We start from the raw sequence: 25,036 nt of genomic DNA on the forward strand, positions 1-25,036 counted from the left end.
AGCCTCGATTTTACAATAGGGCTTATTAGACCTGTGTTTGTGGCCCTCATTAATCCAGGAAAGTTCAGATTATCACCGCCCTCTAATAAAGTGCTGGTGCTTTATGGTAAAAGAACAATATATTCTCTTATTATAGATGGTGAAAATATTGTATTTTCTTGTATAATTAGAACACAAAAGGAGCGATTTCAACGGCCTGAAGCCTCTACTCGAATTGTATTGTTAGTTTTTGTTTAGATGTTTTTATTTAATAGACGTGCTTATAGACATTATATCACAACGTGTTTGCCTTTTGATGAGCTTTAACAGGAATATAATATATTTGTGATTGTTTAAGTATTTTTAAGAAACTTGCAATTACTTGTGTTGTAACTAGCACACATTATTGTCCCAGCGATGCCCAGGCGGTCAGTCGGCTTAGTAATCGCTGTGAGGTTCGCGCGTTCGACTTAAATACATTGTACAGTTCAGTCCTACTTCCATTCTGTTCTATCTTCGTTCGTTGTTCGTTAGAGTTTTTCAATAAAGATTGTATTTTAGCCTGTTGAGTCGTCTGGAAAACAGATTCCAATTATGACAAGCAAGCGTCTGAAACTTTCCGATATTAGACAGTTCTGCAAGCCAGTTACTAGTAGTACTACAAGTGACAATGCAGATGCAGATAATTCAACAACCTCAAGCAAAGGAATAGAAACTTGCCATACAGAGGAAATACCATGTTCATCAGAGGACGAGTCTGAAAATGCTCGTGCAACTATTGCACATCATGAACCACCAGATAGTTGTGAAACAAGTTTGTGCAGTAATGAAAAATCTGACACTCCACAGATACAGTGTGGAAAACCATATCATCCAGAGGCACAAATAATACCACAACAGAAAGCAAAATCTCAAAATATTAACTCCCAGGGCAAGTGGTTTGATGAGTTTTCATGGCTACACTTCGACAATCAGACTCAAAAAGTCATATGCTTTCATTGTGCCAAGGAGAAAAATAGAGGCCTTTTTACAGGGAAATTAGAGAGGCCAGTGGAGTATACCTTCATATCCCCCGGTTTTTGCAACTGGAAAAGGGCAAAACAGAAATTCAACGAACACCAATACTCCTCTCAACACAGATTCGCCATATCTCCAGAAGGTTCACTTGATGTAACTCCAGTGACTGTCCAGCTACATGATGGAAAAAAGAAGCAGCAGGAAGAATGCAAAAGAAGTCTAGCCAAAATATTCAGAAGTTTACGTTTCTTACTGCGTCAATGTTTAGCATTACGTGGAGATACTGATATGGAGGAGAACTTCCTACAGTTAATGAAGCTCCTGGAAGAGGAAGATCCTGAGTTGACGGCCTACTTGTAAAAGAAAACCACATTCACATCACCCCAAGCTCAGAATGAAATAATGGAGATGTTCAGCCATCAGATACTGAGGAACATAGCACACGAAGTGTAGCAAAGTAAAATCTTTGCATTAATGGTTGATGTCACTCAAGTTGTTACAGGTGCCGAACAGGAAGCAATATGTGTACGATACGTAGATGAGAATCTTGACGTCCATGAGACATTTCTTGGTTTGTACAGTGTTTCCAATACAACTGGTGAAACAATATCCTCGACTATACTTGATGTACTGACTAGACTCAATTTACCACTGTCAGGAGTAAGAGCACAAACTTATGATGGAGCCGCTAACACGAGTGGTGCGTACAGTGGATGCCAGGCAAAAATAAAAGAAAAGCAACCGTCAGCTTTGTTTTTTCACTGCGGAACACACAAGGCTAATTTAATAATGCAACATGCAGTTGAAGCTTGTGAATGTGTTCGAGATTCTATCCAGTGGGTACATGAACTTGGTGTCTTGCTTCAGAGGTCAGACAAATACAAGACAATCTTTGAACACATTGTATGGTCAGACAGCCACAATGGTCCAATTAAATACATCCGCCCACTGTGTCCAACACGCTGGTTGTGCCGCCTATCTGCAATTACAGTGACATTGTTGATACTTTGTCTGAATTAGCAAATGGAAAATCAGATGTAGCAGTGAAAGCACGAGGTCTGCTGGATAGATTTCACAAAGGAAAGACAGTTTTAGGATTGTTGATAGCTTAGCATCCATTAGCTGCATTCAAGTTACTAAACCGTTCATTCCAAGCAAAATCAGCGACAGTATCTGGCATGATTGAAGCATCTGCAATGACAGTTGAGCAATTGCGGGTACTGCGAACAGAGGAAAATTACAATAAGATATTTGATGAAGCTGAGAATAAGGTAACTTCCATAGATCTGGTGCGTATTGAACTACCACGCATTCGCAGATCCCCAGAAGGATCACAGGTGATGGCTCAGCACACCATTCTGCAACAGCTAGAGATTACTACAGAAGCCAATATTTTGAATTTATGGACACAGTCATAGAACATCTGACCACTAGATTCAATGCAGACAACCATGACTTGAGGCAATATCTGGCACTTGAGAACATGATCACATCTGGCAAGATTGACAACTCGGTTATAAACTTCTATCCAGAAATCTCTGCACAACGGCTCGAGTTTCAGTTGCCTATGTTCAAAGGAACAACAAAAGCAGTATATCTGAAACGTGCGAAGGATGTTTACTGTAAAATGCATGAAACAAACCAGCAGATGTTTAGTGAAGTGTTTCGTCTCATAAAAATTTTGCTTGTATGTCCAGTATCCAGCTGCGAATGTGAACGCAGCTTTTCTGCATTAAGACGTTGGAGACGTGGTTAGGGTCAACTATGTCTCAGTGTCGCCTCAACCATGTGGCAGTTTTTCACACTCACAAAGATGAGGTCGACAAGATAAATATAGAAGAGCTTATGAAAGAATTCATAAACAGATCATCACAAAGGAGGTATACGTTTGGGAACATGTAGAGTAGAGGACTAAATGAATCTTACTTCAATAAAAGTATGAATAATTATGTGCTACATTGTATTGATGTGTAATTTTCAAGAGTTCGCAAAGACATTTTAATTATTTTTATCAAACAACATGAACAGTTTTTCAGTAAATATAAACTTATCAAGGGTAATTACTAATTTTATTAATATTTGAAAACATAATTCATGCAATGAAAGTTATTAGTAACCTTGTCAATTATAATGGCCATCTTTTATACTGTGCAGTGTGCAGGAATAAATTCATGTGACAGTTAATTTGTGACACATTTGTCTTTATTTTATTAACATTTTGAAAACTGTACACAACACCTCACTTATACAAACCTGCATGGAAACCTCGAAGTATCGTGGCAACAAGATTACTCTGTGATTGCATGTTTACAGCTTTCAGGTTCACGTAATCAGAGATTACCAATTTGCAAATTGAACAGTCCACATAAATGGTTGCAAAATCATCCCCTCCATCGGGTGTAAAAAATCTACGCCCCTGATTTATAAATTTCATTATCCCGGTCACAAAAGTAAAATGGCCATTTTCTGTACTTTTTCAACATAAGCAACTAAGCAATATCACGTACTATTCCAGAACAATATTACAGTATATTTATGGAAAAAAGAAAATTACAATCAAGCAATTATCGTGTGCCTTCAGAATGAAAATTTCAAATGTTAAAGTTAACAATTTGACAACTGAGATAAGTACGTATGTATATACTTTTATATATTCCCCGTCACACCAAACTCGCTAGCCCTTTCAGCCGTGTGGGGCGTTATTATGTATCAATCAATCCCACTATTCGTTGGTAAAATGTAAGCCCAAGAGTTGACGGTGGGTGGCGATGACTAGTTGCCTTCCTTCTAGTCTTACACTGCTAAATTTAAGACAGCTAGCACATGTAGCTTTACGCGAAATTCAAAACAAGCAAACAAACTTTCATATATAGAGAGAGAAAGAGCGCAATGAACCATTGTATGTTATACCATTGCACTTTACATTTTGCAAATGTTCAAGGTAAGTTTCAACAGCATTGTAAAACATGTCACTCTAATGTCTAATTGAATCTCCTTTTCTTAGCGATTTTTTTCCCTACCTAAAAATAACATTTTATACTATTATCATATAATAATTTATTCGGGGATGGATGGACAAGGCCACTGAGAAATTTTATGAGCTGCAAAGAAGGACTAATGTCTGAGCCTTCGATTCTCGTAAAACTTTACTGCTGCCTCTTAAACAATGAAAGAAAGTAGCCACTATACGATGCCAGCTCCCTAGTGGCACAGGAGTAAGTCTAAAGGCTTATAACGCTAAACATCGAGTTTCAATATCTGTGCTATTGGGAAGTACTATTGCATGGGGAAATTCGAGCAATTGCACTAAAACATAACGGTTCATGATGAGAGCAGGATGTGGAAACAAACAGTTAAAGTACAACATACTGCAACATTTATGTTTTTGTTTAGTTTTAAAATTACGCATTACCTTTTCGTGTGTTTTATAAGTTTCTAGTTTACTAACTTATTGTCTTGAATTTAAACTATGATTGGATAGTTTAAGGCCCTATAATAGTAGCAGTGGTAGTCAAAAGCGACACTGTACTTTATTTGTTGATTGGGAATACCAAGGTATTTTACCAAAATGTCATCACCTCCTACTGTTGTCCCTATAAGAACTAGATACAACTACAGACCTTCAGTGTAAAAGATTCTCATTAATCTCAAGTAATAGCATGAAGATAGCAATAAAACCAGGGTATTTCATATGGTTCCCGTGAATGCTATTGAACCTAAATGTGCTAAAGTCCTCAGATGTTGTTTTATTTAATTGAAAACCAAATCACAACATCAACACATTGAAAGGAAAAACAACAGTAAATAATAAGGTTATTGTAAAAATGTTCTCTTTTCAGTACTGCTTATACGAATAGTTAAAATGTAAAATTTATTTTGTAAGAACATGTTGATAAAGTTTGTAGGTAGATACGTAAACTACATACACTGAGACGAACCTACTTTTTTAAAACAAAAGTGAAGAAGTTTCTTCTAAAATAAATGGATGACTTGTCTTCGGAACACTGGACAACTTTAATGTGTTTGTTTATGTTGAGTAATTAATTTTATATTTTGTACATTATAGAGTGGTCAGTAAATAATATGTCATATGACTCAATTACAAAGAAGCAGGATACTGCTTCAATGTAGGTGTTTACATTATTGTGTATATACAAATACTGCTATACCACATTGTATTATATTAAACTAATCTGCAATATCGAAATGACAAATACTTCTTATGCCGAAAAGGCACTTGGGAACTAGTGCTGAATTACGAATTTCTAGGAGCAACACGAGGGGCTAGGAATGTTGGGACCCCCCTATATACCGGCCTTATAAACAAATGTGGTTTACTTTGATACTTCCCGGCATGGCCAAGTGGGTTAAGGCATGATTCTCGTAAACTGAGAGTCGCAGTTTCGAATCCCCGTCACACCAAACATACTCGCCCTTTCAGCCGTGGGGCGTTATAATGTGACGGTCAATCCCACTATTCGTTGGTAAAAGAGTAGCCCAAGAGTTAGCGGTGGGTGTTGATGACTAGCTGCCTTCCCTCTAGTCTTACACTGCTAAATTAGGGACGGCTAGCGCAGATAGCCCTCGAGTAGCTTTGCGCGAAATTCAAAACCAACAAACACTACTTTGATACGTAATTTCCTGCAGAGCAAATATGTAGAATCTGTTTAACAGAAGAGTCAGTAGATATTATATTGCAGAGCTTGAGTTCGTTACTTTTTGATCTTTTACTGGGTTCTTCACAGAGAAAGTGTCAGTACTGTCACAATTATATAAATCCGCAACATATAATATATCTAAACAAAACGAGGGCAATTGTTTTCAGTAGCTGTGTTGCACTGACGAGAGAACAAGAGGTAATGAGAAACCTTTACTAGTTTTCGCTTACTAGTTCTATGTGAGACAGCCTTCTCCTTTCTGTTAGTTTAACGAACAAAGTAAAACTATAAGACAAAACAATCCAAATGAAACAAAATAGGAGTAAACATTTACAGTGGCCGCTTGTACCGGCGATAGAAAGAAATTTTATGATTAAACTTTATTGTTTATCTTTCACTGTGAAAGCTCCTATCCTCCATATCTGTAAGATAATAGAACAAAGTTATTCTATAAAACAAAATACCTTTACAATGCTAGATTAAAGCAAAGTCTAGCATTACATTTTAACAACAAAGTAACACAATTTAAAGTTCACCAAATCACAAAAAACAAGTTTCCTTAAATATCGTTATAAAGTATTTATAAAGTCTGCCCAACAGGGAAGAGTTTGGGTTGAATATTGTTTACTGGAGCTGCTTTCTGGATCCAAAAGGAAATTAAAGAAATAAAAAGGAATTTTTAAAACACGTGGTGTTGTCTTGTACTACATAAGTAACTGTACCACATAAGTAACTGTACTACATAAGTAACTGTACTACATAAGTATCTGTCTACATAAGTAACTTATACTTAAGTAACTGTACTACACAAGTAACTGTCTGCATAAGTAACTGTACTACATGAGTAACCGTACTACATAAGTAACTGTACTACACAAGTAACTGTCTACATAAGCAATTGTACTACATAAGTAACTGTACTACATGAGTAACTGTACTACATAAGTAACTGTACTACATATGCAACTGTCTACATAAGTAACTGTACTACATAAGTAACTGTACTACATAAGTAACTGTCCTACATGAGTAACCGTACAACATAAGTAACTGTACTACACAAGTAACTGTACTACATAAGTAACCGTACTACATAAGTAACTGTAACTACATAAGCAACTGTCTACATAAGTAACTGTAACTACATAAGTAAGTGCATTACATAAGTAACTGTACTACATAAGTAAGTGTACTAACACAAGTAACTGTACTACACAAGTAACTGTCTACATGAAGTAACTGTACTACATGAGTAACCGTACCACATGAATAACCGTACTACATAAGTGGCATGTAACTACACAAGTAACTGTCACATAAGTAACTGTACTACATGAGTAACCGTACTACAAAAGTAACTGTACTACACAAGTAACTGTACTACATAAGTAACCGTACTACATAAGTAACTGTACTACATAAGCAACTGTCTACATAAGTAACTGTACTACATAAGTAAGTGCATTACATAAGAAACTGTACTACATAAGTAAATGTACTACACAAGTAACTGTCTACATAAGTAACTGTACCACATAAGTAACTGTACTACATGAGTAACCGTACTACATAAGTAACTGTACTACACAAGTAACTGTCTACATAAGTAACTGTACTACATGAGTAACCGTACTACATAAGTAACTGTACTACATAAGTAACTGTACTACACAAGTAACTGTACTACATGAGTAACCGTACTACATAAGTAACTGTACTACATAAGTAACTGTACCACACAAGTAACTGTCTACATAAGTAACTGTACTACATGAGTAACCGTACTACATAAGTAACTGTACTACATAAGTAACTGTACTAATAAAGTAACTGTACTACATGAGTAACCGTACTACATAAGTAACTGTACTATATACGCAACTGTCTACATAAGCAATTGTACTACATAAGTAACTGTACTACATGAGTAACCGTACTACATAAGTAACTGTACTACATATGCAACTGTCTACATAAGCAACTGTCTACATAAGTAACTGTACTACATAAGTAAGTGCATTACATAAGTAACTGTACTACATAAGTAAGTGTACTACACAAGTAACTGTCTACATAAGTAACTGTACTACATAAGTAACTGTACTACATGAGTAACCGTACTACATAAGTAACTGTACAACACAAGTAACTGTCTACATAAGTAACTGTACTACACAAGTAACTGTCTACATAAGCAACTGTAGTACATAAGTAAGTGTACTACACAAGTAACTGTCTACATAAGTAACTGTACTACATAAGTAACTATACTACATAAGTAACCGTACTACATAAGTAACTGTACTACACAAGTAACTGTCTACATAAGTAACTGTACTACATGAGTAACCGTACTACATAAGTAACTGTACTACATAAGCAATTGTCTACATAACTAACTGTCTACATAAGTAACTGTCTACATAAGAAACTGTCTACATAAGTAAGTGCATTACATAAGTAACTGTACTACATAAATAACTATCTACATAAGTAACTGTACTACATAAGTAAGTGCATTACATAAGTAACTGTACTACATAAATAACTGTCTACATAAGTAACTGTACTACATAAGTAACTGTCTACATAAGTAACTGTACTATATAAGTAACTGTCTACATAAGTAACTGTACTACATAAGTAACTGTACTACATGAGTAACCGTACTACATAAGTAACTGTACTACATGAGTAACCGTACTACATAAGTAACTGTACTACATGAGTAACCGTACTACATAAGTAACTGTACTACATGAGTAATCGTAAAATTACTACATAAGTAACTGTACTACACAAGTAACTGTCTACATAAGTAACTGTACTACATAAGTAACTGCACTACATGAGTAACCGTACTACATAAGTAACTGTACTACATATGCAACTGTCTACATAAGCAATTGTACTACATAAGTAACTGTACTACATGAGTAACCGTACTACATAAGTAACTGTACTACATATGCAACTGTCTACATAAGTAACTGTACTACATAAGTAACTGTACTACATAAGTAACTGTACTACATGAGTAACCGTACTACATGAGTAACCGTACTACATAAGTAACTGTACTACATAAGCAACTGTCTACATAAGTAACTGTATTACATAAGTAAGTGCATTACATAAGTAACTGTACTACATAAGTAACTGTCTACATAAGTAACTGTACTACATAAGTAACTGTCTACATAAGCAACTGTAGTACATAAGTAAGTGTACTACACAAGTAACTGTCTACATAAGTAACTGTACTACATGAGTAACCGTACTACATAAGTAACTGTACTACATAAGCAACTGTCTACATAAGTAACTGTACTACATAAGTAACTGTACTACATAAGCAACTGTCTACATAAGTAACTGTACTACATAAGTAAGTGCATTACATAAGTAACTGTACTACATAAGTAAGTGCATTACATAAGTAACTGTACTACATAAGTAAGTGCATTACATAGGTAACTGTACCAAAAAAGTAACTGTCTACATAAGTAACTGTCTACATAAGTAACTGTAACTATATAAGTAACTGTCTACATAAGTAACTGTACTATATAAGTAACTGTCTACATAAGCAACTGTCTGCATAAGTAAGTGCATTACATAAGTAACTGTACTACATAAGTAAGTGCATTACATAAGAAACTGTACTACATAAGTAACTGTCTACATAAGTAACTGTACTACATAAGTAACTGTCTAGATAAGTAACTGTACTACATAAGTAACTGTCATATAAGCAACTGTGGTACATAAGTAACTGTACTACATAAGTAACTGTACTACATAAGTAACCGTACTACATAAGTAACTGTACTACACAAGTAACTGTCTACATAAGTAACTGTACTACATAAGTAACTGTACTACATGAGTAACCGTACTACATAAGTAACTGTACTACATAAGCAACTGTCTACATAAGTAACTGTCTACATAAGAAACTGTCTACATAAGTAAGTGCATTACATAAGTAACTGTACTACATAAATAACTATCTACATAAGTAACTGTACTACATAAGTAACTGTACTATATAAGTAACTGTCTACATAAGTAACTGAACTACATAAGTAACTGTACTACATGAGTAACCGTACTACATAAGTAACTGATAAGCAACTGTCTACATAAGTAACTGTACTACATAAGTAACCGTACTACACAAGTAACTGTACTACATAAGCAACTGTTCTACATAAGTAAGTGCATTACATAAGTAACTGTACTACATAAGTAACTGCACTATATAAGCAACTGTCTACATAAGTAACTGTACTACATAAGTAACTGTCTACATAAGTAACTGTACTACATAAGTAACTGTACTACATGAGTAACCGTACTACATAAGTAACTGTACTACATGAGTAAACGTACCACATAAGTAACTGTACCACACAAGTAACTGTCTACATAAGTAACTGTACTACATAAGTAACTGTACTACATAAGTAACTGTACTACATGAGTAACCGTACTACATAAGTAACTGTACTACATATGCAACTGTCTACATAAGCAATTGTACTACATAAGTAACTGTACTACATGAGTAACCGTACTACATAAGTAACTGTACTACATATGCAACTGTCTACATAAGTAACTGTACTACATAAGTAACTGTACTACATGAGTAACCGTACTACATAAGTAACTGTACTACATAAGCAACTGTCTACATAAGTAACTGTATTACATAAGTAAGTGCATTACATAAGTAACTGTACTACATAAGTAACTGTCTACATAAGTAACTGTACTACATAAGTAACTGTCTACATAAGCAACTGTAGTACATAAGTAAGTGTACTCACACAAGTAACTGTAGTGCATAAGTAAGTGTACTACACAAGTAACTGTCTACATAAGTAACTGTACTACATGAGTAACCGTACTACATAAGTAACTGTACTACATAAGCAACTGTCTACATAAGTAACTGTACTACATAAGCAACTGTCTACATAAGTAACTGTACTACATAAGTAAGTGCATTACATGAAGTAACTGTACTACATAAGTAAGTGCATTACATAGGTAACTGTACCTACAAAAGTAACTATCTACATAAGTAGCTGTACCTACATAAGTAAGTGCATTACATAAGTAACTGTACTACATAAGTAACTGTCTACATAAGTAACTGTACTACATAAGTAACTGTCTACATAAGTAACTGTACTATATAAGTAACTGTCTACATAAGTAACTGTACTACATGAGTAACCGTACTACATAAGTAACTGTACTACATAAGTAACTGTCTACATAAGTAACTGTACTACATAAGTAACTGTACTACATGAGTAACCGTACTACATAAGTAACTGTACTACATGAGTAACCGTATTCACATAAGTAACTGTACTACACAAGTAACTGTCTACATAAGTAACTGTACTACATAAGTAACTGTACTACATGAGTAACCGTACTACATAAGTAATTGTACTACATATGCAACTGTCTACATAAGTAACTGTACTACATAAGTAAGTGCATTACATAAGTAACTGTAACTACATAAGTAAGTGCATTACATAAGTAACTGTACTACATAAGTAAGTGCATTACATAAGAAACTGTACTACATAAGTAACTGTCTACATAAGTAACTGTACTACATAAGTAACTGTCACATAAGCAACTGTAGTACATAAGTAAGTGTACTACACAAGTAACTGTCTACATAAGTAACTGTACTACATAAGTAACCGTACTACATAAGTAACTGTACTACACAAGTAACGGTCTACATAAGTAACTGTACTACATAAGTAACTGTACTACATGAGTAACCGTACTACATAAGTAACTGTACCACATAAGCAACTGTCTACATAAGTAACTGTCTACATAAGAAACTGTCTACATAAGTAAGTGCATTACATAAGTAACTGTACTACATAAATAACTATCTACATAAGTAACTGTACTACATAAGTAACTGTACTATATAAGTAACTGTCTACATAAGTAACTGAACTACATAAGTAACTGTACTACATGAGTAACCGTACTACATAAGTAACTGATAAGCAACTGTCTACATAAGTAACTGATAAGCAACTGTCTACATAAGTAACTGTACTACATAAGTAAACCGTACCACACAAGTAACTGTACTACATAAGCAACTGTCTACATAAGAAACTGTCTACATAAGTAAGTGCATTACATAAGTAACTGTACTACATAAATAACTATCTACATAAGTAACTGTACTACATAAGTAACTGCACTATATAAGCTAACTGTCTACATAAGTAACTGTACTACATGAGTAACCGTACTACATAAGTAACTGATAAGCAACTGTCTACATAAGTAACTGTACTACATAAGTAACTGTACTACATGAGTAACCGTTACTACATAAGTAACTGTACTACATGAGTAACCGTACTACATAAGTAACTGTCTACATAAGCAACTGTAGTACATAAGTAAGTGTACCACACAAGTAACTGTCTACATAAGTAACTGTACTACATAAGTAACTGTACTACATGAGTAACCGTACTACATAAGTAACTGAACTACATAAGTAACTGTACTACATGAGTAACCGTACTACATAAGTAACTGATAAGCAACTGTTCACATAAGTAACTGATAACTGTCTACATAAGTAACTGTACTACACATAAGTAACCGTACTACACAAGTAACTGTCTACATAAGTAACTGTACTACATAAGTAACTGTACTACATGAGTAACCGTACTACATAAGTAACTGTACCACATGAGTAACCGTACTACATAATAAGTAACTGTACTACATAAGTAACTGTCTACATACAACTGTAGTACATAAGTAAGTGTACTACACAAGTAACTGTCTACATAAGTAACTGTACTACATAAGTAACTGTACTACATGAGTAATCGTACTACATAAATAACTGTACTACATAAGTAACTGTCTACATAAGCAACTGTAGTACATAAGTAAGTGTATTACACAAGTAACTGTCTACATAAGTAACTGTACTACATAAGTAACTGTCTACATAAGAAAACTGTCTACATAAGTAAGTGCATTACATAAGTAACTGTACTACATAAATAACTATCTACATAAGTAGCTGTACTACATAAGTAAGTGCATTACATAAGTAACTGTACTACATAAGTAACTGTCTACATAAGTAACTGTATTACATAAGTAACTGTCTACATAAGTAACTGTACTATATAAGTAACTGTCTACATAAGTAACTGTACTACATGAGTAACCGTACTACATAAGTAACTGTACTACATAAGTAACTGTCTACATAAGTAACTGTACTACATAAGTAACTGTACTACATGAGTAACCGTACTACATAAGTAACTGTACTACATGAGTAACCGTACTACATAAGTAACTGTACCACAGAAGCAACTGTCTACATAAGTAACTGTACTACATAAGTAACTGCACTATATAAGCAACTGTCTACATAAGTAACTGTACTACATGAGTAACCGCACTACATAAGTAACTGATAAGCAACTGTCTACATAAGTAACTGTACTACATAAGTAACTGTACTACATGAGTAACCGTACTACATAAGTAACTGTACTACATGAGTAACCGTACTACATAAGTAACTGTCTACATAAGCAACTGTAGTACATAAGTAAGTGTACTACACAAGTAACTGTCTACATAAGTAACTGTACTACATAAGTAACCGTACTATAAGTAACTGTACTACACAAGTAACTGTCTACATAAGTAACTGTACTGCATAAGTAACTGTACTACATGAGTAACCGTACTACACATAAGTAACTGTACCACATAAGCAACTGTCTACATAAGTAACTGTCTACATAAGAAACTGTCTACATAAGTAAGTGCACTTTCATAAGTAACTGTACTACATAAATAACTATCTACATAAGTAACTGTACTACATAAGTAACTGTACTATATAAGTAACTGTCTACATAAGTAACTGAACTACATAAGTAACTGTACTACATGAGTAACCGTACTACATAAGTAACTGATAAGCAACTGTCTACATAAGTAACTGATAAGCAACTGTCTACATAAGTAACTGTACTACATAAGTAACCGTACTACACAAGTAACTGTCTACATAAGTAACTGTACCACATAAGTAACTGTACTACATGAGTAACCGTACTACATAAGTAACTGTACTACATGAGTAACCGTACTTCATAAGTAACTGTACTACACAAGTAACTGTCTACATAAGTAACTGTACTACATGAGTAACCGTACTACATAAGTAATTGTACTACATATGAAACTGTCTACATAAGTAACTGTACTACATAAGTAAGTGCATTATATAAGTAACTGTACTACATAAGTAACTGTCTACATAAGTAACTGTACTACATAAGTAACTGTCTACATAAGCAACTGTAGTACATAAGTAAGTGTACTACACAAGTAACTGTCTACATAAGTAACTGTACTACATGAGTAATCGTACTACATAAGTAACTGTACTACATAAGTAACTGTCTACATAAGCAACTGTCAGTACATAAGTAAGTGTAGTACATAAGTAAGTGTATTACACAAGCAACTGTCTACATAAGTAACTGTATTACATAAGTAACTGTCTACATGAGAAACTGTCTACATAAGTAAGTGCATTACATAAGTAACTGTACTACATAAATAACTATCTACATAAGTAGCTGTACTACATAAGTAAGTGCATTACATAAGTAACTGTACTACATAAGTAACTGTCTACATAAGTAACTGTATCCACATAAGTAACTGTACCATATAAGTAACTGTCTACATAAGTAACTGTACTACATGAGTAACCGTACTACATAAGTAACTGTACTACATAAGTAACTGTCTACATAAGTAACTGTACTACATAAGTAACTGTACTACATGAGTAACCGTACTACATAAGTAACTGTACTACATGAGTAACCGTACTACATAAGTAACTGTACTACACAAGTAACTGTCTACATAAGTAACTGTACTACATAAGTAACTGTACTACATGAGTAACCGTACTACATAAGTAATTGTACTACATATGCAACTGTCTACATAAGTAACTGTACTACATAAGTGCATTACATAAGTAACTGTACTACATAAGTAAGTGCATTACATAAGTAACTGTACTACATAAGTAACTGTCTACATAAGTAACTGTACCATAAGTAACTGTCTACATAAGCAACTGTAGTACATAAGTAAGTGTACTACACAAGTAACTGTTTACATAAGTAACTGTACTACATAAGTAACTGTACCACATGAGTAACCATACTACATAAGTAACTGTACTACACAAGTAACTGTCACATAAGTAACTGTACTACATGAGTAACCGTACTACATATGTAACTGTACTACATAAGGAACTGTCTACATAAGTAACTGTACTACATAAGTAACTGTACTACATGAGTAACTGTACTACATAAGTAACTGTACTACATGAGTAACCGTACTACATAAGTAACTGTACTACACAAGTAACTGTATTACATAAGTAACTGTCTACATAAGCAACTGTCTACATAAGTAACTGTACTACATAAGTAAGTGCATTACATAAGTAACTGTACAACATAAGTAACTGTCTACATAAGTAACTGTACTATATAAGTAACTGTCTCCTCAGTATTTTCAATTTAACTAATATTTAGATTATCAGTAGATATATCTTTATTTTATTTCCTGCCCAGCATGGCCAGGTGTTTAAAAAATACGACTCGTAATCCGAGGATCGCACGTTCGAATCCCCGAAACACCAAAGATGCTCAATCTTTCAGCCATGGGACGTTATAATGTGACGATCAAGCCCGCTATTCGTTAGTAAAAAGAGTAGTTCAAGAGTTGGCGGTGGGTGATGATGACTAGCTGCCTTCCTATACTCTTACACCCAAAATTAAGGACGGCTAGCGCAGATAGCTCTCGTGTAGCTTTGCGCGAAAGTAAAAAAACAAACAATTATGTTGTTTTCCAGAATATTTTGTTGTTCGTTCTTTATAACGTGAAACGTGATAAAGAGCATCATACAATCAATTTCTATGTGAAATACTCTTATTAAACATTATTGTTATATTTTCAATGAATTAATGTTTCAAAAGTAAAAAATAAATGTCACAATAATGTGTAGCACGTTTTGTACCAGAGCCACATTGTACTATCTCCTGTGTCCATCATTTTACAATTGTACGTCTGGAAACTTTCAACTGTCCAACAGCAAAACCACAATAGCAGAAGGGCTATAGGTAACAGATAGACTTACAGAGGGTGACAGAAGTGTCCTCACTTGAAAATATTGTTAATTTGTTATATCTTTTAGCAGATAACAGAAAATGTGTAAAACTACGTGTTTTAGAACGTAGTTGATGAGATTTGTTTCAATACGATATCAAAATCTAATTTCTATATTGACTTTCAGAAACTTGAACTTTTCATGATTTTAGTTATATTTTCTCATAAAATGTTGTGCATTTGTTATAGTTTCTTAGATTAATTAGCCTTCCATAATATTATTGATTGTAGTTTTGTATTATTTTGAGTAACTATAATTTAAAATCAGTTTTGTAATTTTTTGACATACAGAGACCCTTGATTAAGGCATAAGCCATTAAGTAGAATAAATAAACAGTAAATGATATTTCTGTGTGGCTTTTATTGTACCACAACGGTAGGTCTGAGGGATTCATACTACTGAAACCGACTTTAGATACTTGTGGTCTGCACAAAACAAATAGTCCATTGTGTAGCTTGGTACCAAACAAACACATTTTGTTTTTTACATAAGAATGAACGTATCTTGCTCCAGAAAATAAATCACATATTAAAAGGTAAAAATTTAAGATAACTTTGTGTAAATATAATCAAGATTCTCATACAAAGTTTTTTTATACACAGTTAGAAACCTGTATTCTAAGACCAATCGATAGTCTCAAAGCAGGAGCTACATATTTTGATGTCAAATCACGTCATCCTCAGGACTGTCCAAAGAAAACCTGTACATACTAATCACATGACCATTTAATTTACATAATGAATTTAAAATGTTCTCGGAATCTACTTATTTTCTGGCATAACAACCGTTCATCCTTACTGAACATACGATAACTATTGTAGTATTTTATTATTCTAGTAGCTTCTCTGGTATTGCTAGTCATCATATAATTTAGTTGAGCAAAAATAATATTGTATTTTCCACTGAATGACATGAATAGTATTACTTGCACGTTAGAGTCGGTGCATAACTACCACTTCTGGTTTTAACATTTCTCTTATATTTGTACACTCTAAACCTTAAATTTCTTCTAGTATACATGACCACACTCAATTTTATAAATACCTGTCTTTTTTTTCATTGTATTAAGCTCATCTTTAATTTTATTTAATATCTGACTAATTTATGTAATGGTTTATAAATCGAAATAAGACCTGGGAGATATGGTAAAAATAACATTTCATCAAATGTTTATGATTATTATTTCTAAGTTTGCAAAGTTTCTTATCAACAATAATAGGTGATAAACTTTATCTCATAATAGATTTATTATTCAAGCTCATTTTGAAAATCGTTTTCTTTAAAACTTAACTCTTAAAGTTCTGTAAACGTGAAGATAAAAGCAGACAAAAATTTAAAACTGACATTTTTTATGTTTCTTTTGTATAAAATCAGCTACAGTGGTTCAGCAGTAGGTCTGCGAACTTAAAACTCTGAAAAACGGATTTTCATACTCGTGGTAGACAAAGTACAGACATCCTATTGCATAACTTTGTGTTTAACTACAAACGATTATTGTTTGTTTGTTTTTGTACTTTAGAACAAAGCTACTAATGAGGGCTACCTGCTCTAACCCTCCCTAATTTAGCAGTGTAAAACTAAAGGGAAGGCAGCAACCATCACCACTCGTAGCTAACCTTGAGCTACTCTTTATCAACGAATAGTGTGATTGACCGTCACATTATAATGCTCTTAAAGCCAAAAGGGCAAGATTATTTGGTGTGACTTGATTGAACTCGCGACCCTCAGATTAAGAGTCGAGCGGCTAACCACATGATCGTGCCGGCTCTACAAATAATCGTATGAAATGATTCTTAGTGAAATGTCATACTAACAGAAAGGGTTGTATGATAAACAAAGGCTCTGGCTTATATAGTTTTTCTTGATTAAAAGGTCAAGAAACGATAAACTGTTATTTTATTCAATTTCACAAATAATTTTAATAGTGAGTTCTACACCATTCAAATAATTAGAAAAAAAATATATCAAATATTCTTTACAATGCTGCCATGCCACAAACTTTTAACCATATTTGTGGGTAGTGTTTAGTGAACAATACTTTCAAATCTTATCATGAGAAGATCACATAATAAAGAAGATAATAGAGAACCAATAGCTAAGCCTCCAGTCAGTTTATAGATCTGCTTATTAACAAAAAAAAAACAACGAATTTTCCACACAAGCTTTTGTTACATTTGTCATGTTCAAAATTTCAAAGACTAGAATACTGTTTGTCCATAACTTGTCTTCGAAACACTTAATAGCTTTATCAGTAGTTAGAGCACTGTTTCAAACCCAAAGGATGCTAACCTCATTCAGATTAAAGTAGGTCACCTGAGAATTTCATAAATATCAAGTAATATGCAAATTATATAATACCCGTGTATTGCACAACTGTTATGCAATATATACCATAGGGCAATGATGTTGTAGTACAACGAAGTAGCACCAGAGGGCGGGTCTGTCCTAGAATAGGCGTGATATCATAGTTACATGAAGAGGAACTAAATACATCATTGGTATGATGAGCAGGCAGATAGTCTGCAAGCGAAACACTACATGGTAATGCATATCAATATATCGTCAGCTTCACAGTAACATTTAAAGTCTTAAAACCAATATTTTATCTAATTTATATAATGTTGAGTTTACAATTATCAGAATTACAACTTTGTTGTATAATATTAAATTTTCTAGTTTAATCTTACCAATGTTATAGTTTTTTGCTTATATACTGCACCTGTCATATGGAGAGCAAACACCGTTACGGTAGGCTTACCTAGCAAAGTGTGCTGTTAAGGTTAGTTCTGCATTAGCGGATGGTGTTTGTATATACAGGTGGTATAACCATGATTTACTATGTTTGGTTTGGAGAAGAGTGTTTCTATAAATAGATACTTAAAGGTGAGCGCATCATAGGGCGTCTCAATATGTGACTATTCCATCACTATTGTAGTCTGGATTTCATTATGTGTCTAAAAGTTACAAGGAAAACCATTATTTTAATGAAACAGATATAATAACAGTGTTACATATGTTAATTTTATCACACATAGTATCTTAATCTATCTATTATTTCAAAAAGGGCAGATAGTATTGCATACGGCCTTTTACAATTATTAATTGTCTTAAGTATAAAACAGTTTCCTAGTTCATTAGTTCTACAGTGTTTGTTTTATCATTTGATATGTTTCTTTTTGTAAATGTTGAACATTATGTTTTAAGTATTGCGTTAATACACATTTAGTGTAGTGATCATAATTTAACTTCTACATTTAAATTGCATGACATAGTTTTTGATTTTCTTATGCTTAGACCCGACATGGCCAGGTGGGTTAAGGCGTTCGACTGGTAATCTGAGGGTCACGGGTTCGAATCCCCGTCACGCCAAACATGATCGCCCTTTCAGCCGTGGGGACGTTATAATGTTACGGTCAATCCCACTATTCCTTGGTAAAAGAGTAGCCCAAGAGTTGGCGGTGGGTGGTGATGACTAGCTGCGTTCCCTTTAGTTTTACATTGCTAAATTAGGAACGACTAGCGCAGATAGCCCTGGTGTAGCTTTGTGCGAAATTCAAAAACAAAAACAAACAATTCTTATGCTTTATATGTAAAATGCTTATCACTGATATATTTTTATAATAAACATGTATAACATGCATTCTGCCCTGAAAATGACACTTATTTAAATATCTAAATAACACATTATAATTTTAACTTTATGTTTATAAGTTGATTTGTTTTCAACAAAGTTTCAAAGCGTTAAATGCATAGTTATGTTTGACCATTACTATTTCTACCTTTCTGTAGATACTTTCACTAATCTTTCTTTATAATTTATTTCTTTTTGACTAAACACTATATGCATATAAGCTTCATAAAAAATATTCTTACCATCTCAAAAAACATAATGTTTACTATAAACAGGTTACTTTTCTAATGTATTACTGATGCATTCCAGCTGATTAAAAGTTGAGAAAGCTTGACTTCTAATCACCAAGCCTTCGAGGTTCAAAAAAGTTAAATTATTAGAAGATTGTAAATTTAAAACAATATTTATAAACAGGATAGCAGTAATTAATAATTTTTTTTCTTATTCCTGGGCAGAAAGTGTTATTTCCCAATTGCTTATGCCTAAAGTACATGGAAAAGACCCATTTTATTTTTCAAACTTTGCTTTTGTGACTTGGGTAATGAAATTTTTTAACTTTACTCATTTTCCAGAACATTCTAGGTAGATTAAGTGCTGAGTAGCTGATATAGAATTTTCCCGAACTTACAAGAATTTTCGATAATGTTGTAGAATTTTCAAGAACCTTTACAGAAGCTCACCACTCACCACTTCAGTTTAGTTTTAGCTGCCTAAGTAAACACGTACACCTATCTGATTTTATTAGAGCTGGCATCAAGAAGCTGCAAACATTCTCCAGACGCATTTTACTACGTATGTGGCCAATGTATCAAGACAAGAGCGAAAAAGTACTCTGTGACAGCATCTGCTAAAGTGTATGAAGCCCACAAGGTATATTTCAGCATGCCTATCAGGGATCAAGACAAGCCTTGGGCTCCTCATTTTACCTGCGAGCATTGCATAAAAAACTCTAGAAGGTAAGACGAACAATTTTTGCTTGCTTGAATATTAAGATTTTATGTTATACAAATTTTAACATTTTAAAATTTAAATATCTTTTAATTTATTTTTTAAATTTCCAGTAGTATAGAAAAATATCACATATAAAATATTTTGCAAGAACCTCTTACACATTAGTTGTGGATGAAATAAAATTTATTTTTTATAATAACAATTTTATTTTGCTCTTTTGCAGGATTCTACAGAGGGAAAAAGAGAGCCATGAATATCACTATTCCAAGAATTTGACATGAAGCCACTGACCACTCAAGCAATTTCAACTTTTACATGGTGAACCCTTCCAAACGTCGGGCTGGCAAGAATGCATCTTATATCATATATCTTGACCTTCCATCATCCATCGCTCCAGTACCACACTGCTCTGTGCTCCCTATACCCACTCCTCCATAGAGAAAGCAGCCATCCTCAGAAGAAAACAGCAAATCAGAAGAGGAGGTAGACGTTGAAGATCCAAATTACAATTTCAAAGGTGCAGCTGGTTAGAAAAGCCCATACTACCTTAACCAAAGAGGCATCAATGACTTCATCAGACATATTAGTCTGACAAAGTCGAATGCCAAGCTTTTAACATCTAGGCTCAAGGAGTGGGATTTGCAAGATGAAAGTGTGCAAGTCGCAAGTCAGACATTTTTCAAGCTTCTTCACTTGTCAAGATGGGCTCTGCTTCTGCCACAATGTATCCGGTCTGTGCAAGGCAACTGGAATTGCCTGTAACTCGAACAAGTGGCGTCTCTTCATTAATAACTCATCCAAAAGCCTTAAAGCTGTGCTGCTTCGTAACGGGAATAAGTATCCGTCTCTTTCCCTGGCTCATTTGGTACACTTCAAAGAGGAATGCAACAGCGTCAAGACCTTGCTAGAAGTCTTGAAGTATGATGACTATGGCTGGGAGATTATCAGAAACTTCAAAATGGTGGCATTCCTGATGGGTATCCAATGAGGCTATACCAAGTTTCCCTGTTATCTCTGCCTTTGGGACAAGAGGGAAATAGCAGCGCACTACAACAGGAAGCACTGGTCACAACGGATCGAGTTCTTGTGGGGAGACACAATGTCAAGTGTAGGCCGCTAGTGGACCTCCAGAAGGTGTTGTTCCCACCATTGCACATAAAACTGGGTCATATGAAACAATTTGTCACAGCTCTTGATAAGAAGTCTGCAGCCTTCAAGTACCTTCGAGACTTCTTCCCTAAGCTGTCTGACGCGAAGGTTAAAGCTGATGTCTTCGTTGAACCACAAATAAAGAAGATCCTGGAGTGCACAGAATTCCTCAAGAAGTTCAATAGAAAGAAAAAATACTTGGGGCAGCTTTCTTGCAGTAGTTTGGGGCTTCTTGGGCAATCACAAGACCGAAAGTTACGTGAAACTAGTTGAGGCTCTGGTGAAGAACTACGGCAAAATGGGCTGCAGGATGCTCATGAAAGTCCATATCATTGACGCTCATCTTGATAAATTCAAGGAGAGTATGGGATCATACTCATAGGAGCAAGACGAGCGCTTCCATCAAGATATAATGGACTTTGAACGCCGCTACCAAGAAGCGTATAATGAAAACATGATGGGAAACTTTATTTGCGGACTGATACGTGAAAGTGATCTACATTACAGTCGCAAATCTCGAAAAACTTCTCACTTCTAAACATTTTATTCATTTTGTATAACGTTAGTATAAATACATATAAATCTTGACTCATGTGTTGTTTTATTCAGACCCTTATGTAAATGAAAATGTGCAAATTTGCCCATTTTAACGAGTCGAACGCCTTAACCCACCTGGCCATGCCGGCCCTTTACATAGAAAATAGGTTAATTTCTAAATTTTATTATCCAGGTCACAAAAGCAAGGTTTAAAGGGAATAATGGTCATTTTCTGTACTTTATAACATAAACAATTAAGAAATAACACATACTATTCATGAACAATATTTGTGTTACACAGTGTTATGCTCAACAAAATTATACCTGACTTAACCGAAATTTAGCACTATAATGTTGAAGCAAATATAAATTTATAATTGTTTCTCTGCATAAAACTATTAGTCCAATGAACATTTATAAACACTCCAACAGATAAGAAGAAAATTAATTGAAATATAAGAATTAGCAAAAAAAAAATGTTATTATGATGGTTCTGAATATAAAACAGTTTTACTTTTATTTTCAAAATGGGAGTAACTGGCAGTTGATAAAAGCTCACAATAAGCTCAAGACAGTGGTTAGTGTAAAAGACAGCGCTGTCTTCTTTAACCATTTGTGATCTGAGGTAATATTGTGGTTGAATAATTAATTTTGTTAATACTTTTGCTGACAAAAGTAAAAACACAGTATGGTAACAGAGGGGACAATAGTTCAATGTCCTTGGTCATGTTGTAGTTTGACTCTTGTTTGATATCAGGGGCGTAGATCCTGGGGGGCTGGGGGTATATATCCCCCTTCATTTTAGGTGCGGGGTATGGTGCATACAATCATCCCCCCCTACAGTATGGTCTGTTGAATTGTTTTATTGCATCACATCTCTATAAATTGTGTGTTTGTTCTTGTGATTTTCGTGTTCATATCAATCGAGTTACATAATTAGGCCTAGATGTAGGCTTTTCTCAGTACCCGAAATGTACATCTTTAATATAGGCGTGCTTCTAAGCTTTTCGATCTAAGCGATAGTTCGTAAGTATCAATCAGTAGGCCTAAGTATACATGCAAGTATCGTGGCAACAAGATTACTCTGTGACTGCATGTTTACAGCTTTCAGGTTCACATAATCAGAGATTACCAGTTTGCAAATTGAACAAGTTGATATGAACTAATTACTCTCAATAAAAGAGCTAATACTATTACATATAAAAGACAAGATCATTGTTTATCAGCTTCAGTCTGTTAGAAACTGTAACCTCGCTTACACTGTTCTTATTGTCACTAGTTATTGTAGATGAAAATTCAAGAAATATACTTTTGGCCATTACAATAATTTATTTATCCACAAAAATTAATATGAACTGTACGAAGTGTGTGGTGAAAAGAAAAGAATATATTTTAATAACAACAACTAAGCTACATCAGAGTCTCGTCAACACATTTTATTATTTTGTATTCATCTAATGCATCAGCCTTCTCCAATAGCTTCGATATCATTAGTATGTATGAGATTATAAACTCGTAATTCATATTTCAGTAATTTAAAATCACTTAGGATTGTGAATAATGCTATGAACTTATTACATTGTTTCTTAGTCATTATCCGATATTTTACAGCGGACCAACTATTAATGATTGCATATATATATATATTTTAGATTTTCTTTGTTTTAAACGAAGGTAAACCTGAAAACAGAACTTGTAACATGGAAGCCTAATACATTTCCTGATTTCTCTGGACTGCAATTTCACTTATTCCAAGCTCATCAGTACAACTTATATAATTAAACCAAAGAAATACTATTATCTCCCATATACATGTGTATATACTATTTATCGGGTTTTTCAGTCCATTTTAATTCACCGTACGGTAACCTAAAGTAAGCTGGCTGTGTGAATGATGTTATGACATTGTGCCAAATTCATTGTTTGTGATTATATAGCGAACCAAATGATAAATGATTATATGTGGTAGTGACGGAAACTAGTAATGAACAAGTTTTCCGTTTTGGCTTTGGTTTATTTGTGTGTGTGTGTGTATATATATATAATCGAAAACAGCATAACTGTAAACAAACATGATGCGGCCCACAAATAACTGCCCTGAATGGATTATTTTGATATGTTTTGAATTTCCTGCAAAGCTACACGAGGGCTATCTGTGCTAGCGTCCAAAATTTAGTAGTGTAAGACTAGAGTGAAGGCAGCTAGTCATCACCATGCACCACCAACTCTTGGGCTACTCTTTACCAACGAATAGTAGAATTGACCGTCATATTATAACGCCCCACGAATGAAAGGGTGAGCATGTTTTATGTGATGGGATTCGAACCCACAACCCTCGAATTACGAGTCGAGTGCCCTGTAACCACGTGGCCATGCTGAGCCCGCCTGAAAGGTGTAAACCTCTATGCTTCGACCAAAAATGAGGAAATACTAATGTTTATATTTTGTGCACTGTCGTTTTAAGTATTTCATTTTACAAAATGTGTAGAGTGCGCATGTCTATTACAAAAAAAATAGCATAGGCTACTGTTTTATGTTTAGATACATTTATAGAATTATCATCAATGCATATTAAATTTGGATACATTATAATTGTATACGAGTTTCTTCAATAACTTTGTGTTTCACTTGTTTTATTTCCGTCCACATTATTTTCAGCCAAGCATATTTTTTTTCAATAGATATCATGTTCCTTGCATAATTTATATGGTAAATAAAGTGATATTATAAAATATGTTACAGCTATGTCCCAAGAAACAAAGGCAATCAGTTGCTAAGCATTAATTTTAAGTA

General features: G+C 34.1%; 2 protein-coding genes across 2 annotated transcripts in view; both read left to right on the forward strand.

Annotated features, from left to right (window-relative positions):
- Window positions 1-25,036, forward strand: part of LOC143240139 (nicotinamide N-methyltransferase-like) — a 425,422-nt gene that overhangs the window by 10,415 nt on the left and 389,971 nt on the right. The gene's annotated exons all lie outside the window — the stretch shown is intronic.
- LOC143240141 (uncharacterized) lies at window positions 20,365-21,602 on the forward strand. Its single transcript, XM_076482078.1, has 2 exons — window positions 20,365-20,562; window positions 20,781-21,602. Exon 2 carries the CDS (start codon window positions 21,204-21,206, stop codon window positions 21,543-21,545), a length of 342 nt encoding a protein of 113 aa, XP_076338193.1. The 5' UTR covers window positions 20,365-20,562; window positions 20,781-21,203; the 3' UTR covers window positions 21,546-21,602.

The sequence above is a fragment of the Tachypleus tridentatus genome, chromosome 13 (assembly GCF_004210375.1).
Source record: "Tachypleus tridentatus isolate NWPU-2018 chromosome 13, ASM421037v1, whole genome shotgun sequence".
In the NCBI taxonomy this organism is placed as follows: domain Eukaryota; kingdom Metazoa; phylum Arthropoda; class Merostomata; order Xiphosura; family Limulidae; genus Tachypleus; species Tachypleus tridentatus.